This window comes from Psammomys obesus, unplaced genomic scaffold (genome assembly GCF_907164565.1).
Source record: "Psammomys obesus unplaced genomic scaffold, mPsaObe1.curated_primary_1811, whole genome shotgun sequence".
In the NCBI taxonomy this organism is placed as follows: domain Eukaryota; kingdom Metazoa; phylum Chordata; class Mammalia; order Rodentia; family Muridae; genus Psammomys; species Psammomys obesus.
Genome location: NW_026592118.1, coordinates 15,589,583 through 15,597,710, shown reverse-complemented (window position 1 = coordinate 15,597,710; position 8,128 = coordinate 15,589,583). Strand labels below are relative to the sequence as shown.

The following is an 8,128-nucleotide window of genomic DNA, read 5'->3' as shown; positions in this document are numbered from 1 at the left end:
CTGGCTGCACTGGCTGCACTGGTTATACCTGGCTGCACTGGCTGCACTGGCTGCACTGGCTGCGCTGGCTGCGCTGGCTGCATGCTCCCCTGTTTTCTCTCAGAAGTTGGTTTTCTCTTTATCTTTGTTTTGGCTTTGACTTTGGGTTTTTGTTTTACTTTGCTTCTCAACTGAAAATGGGTATCTGAATTGCATGTGAATACTTCTGACATTTAAACTTCGACAACCTTGTTTTTCACTTGAATGTTGTGCAAACAGACCAAAACATGGCTGCTAGAAGTCTCAGCCTCACAGGTGAAATTTTAAGGCCTTTAGGTTTTTTTGTTTGGTTGGTTTTGTTTTTTGTTCTACTTATAGGCTGGCCTCTCACTGACATCACAGTTCTGACCTGAAGTCTAAGCTCTTTGAGAAGCCAGAACTCAACTAGTTCAGGTAACGACCATACTGGCCCTTAGACTGTTGTGACAGCTGAGAAGTAAACGCACAGTCACGATGCTACATCTGCTGTGCTCTCATCAGCTCCCCTCCCTCCTGGTTCTTCCTCCCTCTCAAGTAAGTCATCTGGGTTATCAGCAGAGCTCAGTGCCAGGGCCAAGTCCAACTCTCAGAGCAGCAAACAAATCCAGGTCTGCCCACATAAGGATGTCTTTTGAAAGACAAATTATCTTACAAACTTCAACATTTCCAGATGGATACACAAGACAGGGACTTAAGAATTAATGATTTATGTAAGACAGTAATTTCTTCTATTCATTTTCAGTTAAATGCTTTTTACTTGAGTTGTTATCTACCAAAATTATGATTTTATACATGCAAATCCTAGCACTGATTTCAGTTTGTATCACTTAAATTCTAACAAGTATGAAGTTAAAACATCCTAAGAAGAATTAGCATATTATTTTTTCAAAACCTCATCTTATATCACTTAATAGTACTAGATTATATTTCTTCTAAACCAGCTTAGAATATTTCTTTAGACTATTTGAGACATTCCATAGTACAATTATATAATAAAATATTTAAATACTGGAAATCTATGCTACTACTATTTCTTTATTTTAATGGTACTACTTTGAGAATCATAGTTTAGGCTTACTATTTGGAAGTTTTGACAATAATCAATCAAAATTTTAAGTTTTCATTATTGAGAGTTATGTGGAACAAATGTTTCCTGACTTCAGGGTAAAGAAAAGGGAACAGTCTTCATGAAGTGTCACCATATAAATGTGACTTGGGTCTTTTTAAGAGATTACATAATTTGGGGGCTTTTATTTTTATATATTAAATGTATGGGTGTTTTGCCTGCACGTATGTCTGTGCACCAGGTGTATGCCTGGTACTCATGGAAGTCACAAGAGGGCATCAGATCCCCTGGTCCTGATGTTACAGACAGTTATGAGCTGCCGTGCTAGGAATTGATCCCAGATCCTCTGGAAGAGCAACCCCAAAAGATGATGTAACGTTGGAGTGGCTTGATTTAGATTACAAACGGGAATATAAATCGTGTCAGCACAAATATAATACATAATTTATAAATATGTGATTGGGTGTTGTGAGTTAGGGAGGCCTAAGATGACACAGGGCATATATAAGTAGACGTGCTAGAAGGATGTGAACCACAGAAAAGAAACAGTAAAAAAGGATGGAGTGATGCGGGACAAAGGCAGGAGGAGCAGGGTGTCGTGTGATTTCACCTGAATGAGAATGAGAGCTGCAGGAGAGAAAGGCAAAGTAGAGAAGAGAACCAAATGGAAAAGAATGGAACCAAAGAGAAGGGACGAGCAGAAGTAGGGAAAGGTCTGGGAAAAGAAAACTGACAAGAACGGGAGAGAGGTGCAAAGAGACAAGAAGAACCTCGAAGGGCAGAGAAGACAAAAAATTGGTATAGGACAGCCTCACTCTCTCAGGAGCTGGCAGTTCATTCAGGATGCTGAAGGGTGTCATTTCCTACTATGACAACCCTGAGACATGCTAGCTAGCTAATCTAACCCTTAATTATGTTTCTGTTTAAACCGTCAGAGATACTTTGAAGCAGGGACAGACAGCAAAGCTCAAAAGGAAATGATTTCCAGCTGGGTGTGGTGACTCACACTCAGAACAAGGGGGCTGAAACAGGAGGACTGTCTTGAGTTCAAGGCCATCTTAGGCTATACAGTAAGACCATTTAACAAGAGCAAGAGTGAGATCAACTGATATTTCTGGTTTGCCACCAGCTTTCTGGTATAAGCATCCAGAAAGGTTTATACCAGGATGCTTACACCAGGGGTCTCTCTGGCCCTCCTAAGATCACACATGTGTTCTCCATGCGTCACAGTCAAGAAAACTGTTTTTATTTAAGCCCCTTCACATGGACACCTAAAGAAAATATGTATACGGAATACAGACTCTCTGTGTCAATTTTGGTTTCTAACAAGAATATACTATTAGCTCTGTATTATGCATAAGAGCTCAAAGTAGCTGGCCATGGTGGTACAAGCTTGTGATCTCAGCTACTGCGGGACCAGGGGAGAATGCAAGTTCAAGGCCCACCTGGGCAACTTAGCAAGACTTTGTCCCAAGTTAAAAAGGGAAAATAAAGCTGTAGCTGTAGCTCTGCGGAAGAGTGCTTGCTTAGTATGTACAGGGCATTAGGCTCAGTACCACACCAAAGAGCTAACAGTAGACTGTGTGTGTGTAGATATATATGTATGTGTGTGTGTGTGTGTGTGTGTGTATGTATAATTTGATTTTAGCTGTGAATACTTTCCACTGCAATTAAATATTTTAAAATAAATCTAACAAAATCATTAGGTTTCACTATCATGTTTTGTTCTGTTTTGTTTTGTTTGTCTTTTCTTGTTTTGTTATGACCAGGTCTCACGCTGTAGCCCAGGCTGGACTTGAATTCACTGCTTCTGTCCCAGTACTCTGAGTACCATTAGGCACGTGCCACCACGCCAAGCCTTTCACTAAGTACTCTTAACTGGTTCATTTAAAAACAGCTCTCTAAACATGAAAGTAACATGTTCTCTTGGTATATATTTAACTATTAGCTTGTTGATTCACTGCATAACTGAATACCAAAACTAATTGCTATGTTATGGACATTTACTTGAAACCTTTTCTCTAATGTCTTCCACGTAAGATAACCAGATGTTGAAAAAGAATCTTTCACATTTCAACTTGTGATGTACTATTGCTCTGTTCATTTTTTCGGCCATGATAGCCTCTTGATTTGCATGAGGCATTGTAACTTCTTTCCAACAACTGCAGGCAAAAGATACAGAAAAACATTATTTTCAAAATATGACTTTGAAGCTAGGGTGATATAGTAGTAAATAAATTAAGAAAAACAGGAAGTGAGATTCCTTTTTGTTAGGTCCCTATCTGCTTCAGCACGTGGCTGGTGTACCCTGCCCTCCACCTAGGGGCAGGGCTTCCCCTCTCCCAGAGGCCCTTCACCATATAATCCAGACATTTTGAATCCTGTCACCCTTTTGTCCCCTTGCCTCTTTTCTCCCTCTCTCCCTCCCTCCCTCATTCCCTCACTCTCTCTCTCTCTCTGCCCTCCCTCTCTCTCCACCCCCTCTGCCTCTCCTCTGCTCTCCTCTCTGTCTCTTTCTGTGTCTCTCCTCCTCTTCTTCCTTCCTTCCCTCTGTGCACACTTCTCCCCTCTTTCTCTCTCCCTGCCCCTCCCTCTCCCACGCTAGTCCTAATAAACCTACATTTAGATAATATAGCTTTATTTCACCATTAGCTCATTCCATTTTAATCAATCACTTTTATCCCCTCAAAATCACAGCACAAAAAGAAAAAAAAATGCAAACTGGGGTTATATCTTGAAGAATTCCTGGTAGTTACGGGGGTGGAGTAAGATGATATATGGCAGTTATGTTTCTTTTTTAATAAAATAAACACATAGTGGGATAACATCACTACCATAACTTCAATTTATGCAGAGAAACACCTTTAACGATGAATTTAAAATTTTTTCAAAGGCCAGGCAGTGGTGGTACAGGTCTTTAACCTAGTACTCAGGAGGCAGAGGCAGACAGATCTCTATGAGTTTTAGTTCACCTTGGTCTACACAATGAGCTTTAGGACAGCCAGGACTACATAGTGAAATCCTGTCTTGAAAAAATATACACACATATATATATATACATAAACAAATAAAAAAATAAGGAATTTAAGTTCCCAAACATATCCAACTCCAAGGGTTTTAGACAAGTTATATTTCTAGAGAAGAGGTATTTTAACTAAATATAAGCTCATCAAATATAAAAGAAGACAATTTTGCAAAGGCCTGGAAGCACAGATGGCCAAGAATGGCCTTTCCTCTGCATGGTAATAGCAAGAATAATATAACAAAGAAAAACAAATAAGATGGAAGGTCACATTCTTACCTAAAATGGTTCTTTACTAAATTCCCAGTGTAAAATGTACATGCTTTCATCATCAGCTCTGGAGTTACCTAAAATAAATAAGCAATTGAACTCTATATTAGAAATAACTAGGACAAAGCTGCAGTGCTGGTACATACTGTTAGTCCCAGCACTGGGAGGTAGAGGCGAGTGGATCTCTGTGAGTCTGAGGGCAGCCTGGACTTTGTAGAGAGTTCCAGGCCAGCCAGGCTACACTGGGAGAGGAACAGAACTAGAATAGAGGCTTTCTCTGCAAGACTGACAAGGAAATGGGACAACAGCTACCTCTGGGGAAAGGAGGAGAGGAATTAAAACTGTTGAGACCTGCTTTAGCTTTTAACATAACTACAGCCATTTTGTCTTTAGTCTCCATCTTGATCATGAGGCAAAATTAAATTCAAATTCTCAGACTCTGCCCACCAAATGTTATAAATAATGGTGACAAAAAATAACCCTCTTTTTTTTAATTTTATCTTATGTGCATTATTGTGAAGATGTCAGATCCCTTGAAACTGGGGTTACAGACAGTTGTGAGCTGCCATGTGGGTACTGGGAATTGAACTTGGGTCCTTTGAAAGAGCAGACAGTGCTCCTAACCACTGAGCCATCTCTCCAGACCCCCCCCATAACCCTTCTTCTAAAAGGTCAAATTAAGCTTATATTTTACCTGACTCGGTGGTTTCATTATTCATGCCCTGTTATCTTTACACTCTGAAAGACACCTCCTACCACATCTCTTTTGCTGCATTTGGGACCAATCAGCTTAAAAGTCAGCTAATAACATTTTGTCTACTTAGCCAAAATGTACTTAAAATGTAATATGCTCTCTCCTTGCTTTCTGCACTTGGTTTTCCTATAAAAGGCCTACTTTAAGAGCAGGTTGTAAGTAGGAGAAAACAAGAATTAGGACAGGAGCCTACCATAGAGGACCTCTAAAAGACTCTACCGCAGTCTATCAAAGCAGATGCTGCGACTCATAACCAAACCTTGGGCAGAGTTTAGGGAATCATATGAAAGAAGAGGGAGTTACTAAGACCTGGAGAGGACAGGAGCTCCACAAGGACCAAATATATCTGGGCACAGGGGTCTTTTCTGAGACTGACTCTCCAACCATGGACCATACATGGATGTAACCTAGAACCCCTACTCAGACGTAGCCCATGGCAGCTCAGTATCCAAGTGGGTTCCCTAATAAAGGGAACAGGGACTGTCTCTAACATGAACTCAGTGGCTGGCTTTTTGACCTCTCCCTCCACCCCCAAGGGAGGAGCAGCCTTGCTAGGCCACAGAAGAGGACATTGCAGCAGTCCTGATGAGACCTGATAAGCTAGGGTCAGATGGAAGGTGAGGAAGAATCCCCTATCAGTGGACTTAGAGAGGGGCAAGAAGGAGATGAGGGAGGGAGGAAGGGTGGGACTCGAAGGAAATGAGGGAGGGGGCTACAGCTGGGATACAAAGTAAATAAACTATAATTAATATAAATTAATAATTAATTTATAATTAATATAAAAATAAAAATTTAATTAAAAATAATAATAATGGGAAAAAAGAGCAGTTCAGTATCGAAGTTTGGCGGCTAAGTCCACTCTGTGTCCCTGATCATGATCAGTTCTTGGGTGTGCATTCAATAAACCACCCACATCTGACTGAGACTGGAGTCTGAGCAGTTTGTGAGACTATTCTTGAACTCTAACACCACCACCTCTATATTTAGAAATTGTATTATATATGTCTATCACCTATTTATATTTAAATCATATCTTTTTCATATATTTTTATAAATTCTTTGAAAATTCCATATATACAGAACAATGCATTTTGATCACATCCACCCCCTATTCCTACTAATTTCTCCCAGAATCACCCCCATAACTCCCTCCCAACTTCATGTATACCCCCTTTTATATACCACTGATTCCAGCTTTGTGCGGCTCAGATATGAATGGATGTAGAGCCAGCCACTAGACCATAGCCATTCTACCGGGAACCATATTGCTAAAAGAACTAACTCCACCTCAGTGATGTAAAGTTGATGGGCTTGACCTTGCTCAGGTCTGATACCGGCAACCACAGCTACTGTGAGTTCATGAGTAGAGAAGACCTGTCTTGTCCAGGAAATGCTGCTTCACCCTGGTCTTTCTCCACCTCTGGCTCTTACAATCACCACCACCCCCGCTGCTTCTCTGCAGTGTTCCCGGAGTAGAGTCACATCTTTGAACAATCTCATTACCTCCCACTAAGTTTTAAACATTTCAAGCTGAACAAGGATGGTATTGTTATTATCAGTTATGTTTATTTAATCACAAAATTGAGGATATGGTTCAGTTGTTAAGACTGCTGGACCAGCATGCACAAAGTCCTGGATTTTAACCCCAGTGATACATGCCCAAAATCCCTGATTCCCATGGAAGCACATGCCTGTAACCCCAGCACTCAGGAAGTGAAGACAGAAGGATCAGAAATTTAAGATCATTCGTAGCTACATAGCAGGTTTAAAGCCATCCTAAGCTACCTGATACTTTGGCTCAAAAAGAAAAAAAAAAAAAAAAGGAATTATACAGTTTGTTGATCAGAACTGATTTTTGCCAGTCAGTGCTGTAAAATGTTATTCTCTCCTCTAAAAATTTTACAAGAATGCTTCACCAAGCAGAAATAAGAAACTCACAAAAAAATAGAAATATAAACTGTAGAATCTACTTAAGGAGATACACACTTAGCTGAGCACAGTAGTGTATGCCTATAATCCCAGCATTTGGGAAGCCAGAGGCAGGTGGATCTCTGTGAGTTTGAGGCCAGCCTGGTCTACAAAGCATTTCCAGGACAGCTAAGTTTACACAGAGAAACCCTGTCTCAAAAACCAACAAAAAAAAAAAAAAAAAAGAAAAGAAAAACTTATCCCATGCAACTATTCACAATAAACGTGGGGACAGGGAGAGACAGCTTAGGCTGACTGTGCCCTCTGTGTGTTCTTTGAGGAGTAAACATGTTAGTAACACATTTATTCTGTGCACACGACTACTGCTAGAATGTTTCTGCCCCTTCTCCCTTTAGGCATGTGTATTTGAGTGTGGGGTGTGTGCTCAGTACCAATGCAATGACTTGTGCCAAAAAGTTCATGTGCATGTGACTTTAAATTTTGTAAACTTTGAACGAATGTAATATTTTTAAAAATCACAGAGGTCTTACATAATAGCAAATTTTGAAATAATGCAATGTCCCAGTAAAAATTGTATTGAACAGCTTTTCTTTTCAGAGCTGAGAAAAATAAATTGAAAGGTTTAGTTGAGTCCTTGCTACACACTGTTTCTACATTTACAGGTAAAGAAATGCCTCAGCATTCAAAGCACAAGCTTGACTTGCTAGAGGCCCACACGAGTGCCTCTGGTGAAAACTGTAATCACCTAGGACACCTTCAGCAAGTCAAGGAGCCCAGAGGATAAAGTCACATCAGCATCTTAAGGATTTGCAGATGTAGACACATGAAGCACCACCTAAGCCAGGTATCAGGCTCTCAGAAAGAGAACTGGGCTAGGACTCTCCATCAGAGGGCCTCTCAGGCTCATGACACACAGAAACAACAGCAAAATGCAGCCACATCTTTGAAACACAACACAAAGCTGAAAATATAACCCTTTAATGTTATGGCAGGGTTTGAAGGGTTGGATTTTTTTTATCATCAGTCATTCATCTTCTACAACTTGCTAAAAGGCCCCTTTGTTGGTATA

At 40.4% G+C, this 8,128-nt stretch overlaps 1 protein-coding gene across 1 annotated transcript in view; it reads right to left on the bottom strand.

Annotated features, from left to right (window-relative positions):
- Fbxl13 (F-box and leucine rich repeat protein 13) overlaps nt 1-8,128 on the bottom strand; it is a 197,424-nt gene that overhangs the window by 164,237 nt on the left and 25,059 nt on the right. The window contains exons 4-5 of the mRNA XM_055612592.1: nt 4,386-4,453; nt 3,092-3,246 (exon numbers count right to left, since the gene is read on the bottom strand). Coding sequence (XP_055468567.1) covers nt 3,092-3,246; nt 4,386-4,453 — 223 coding nt within the window. The remainder of the gene's footprint in view (nt 1-3,091; nt 3,247-4,385; nt 4,454-8,128) is intronic.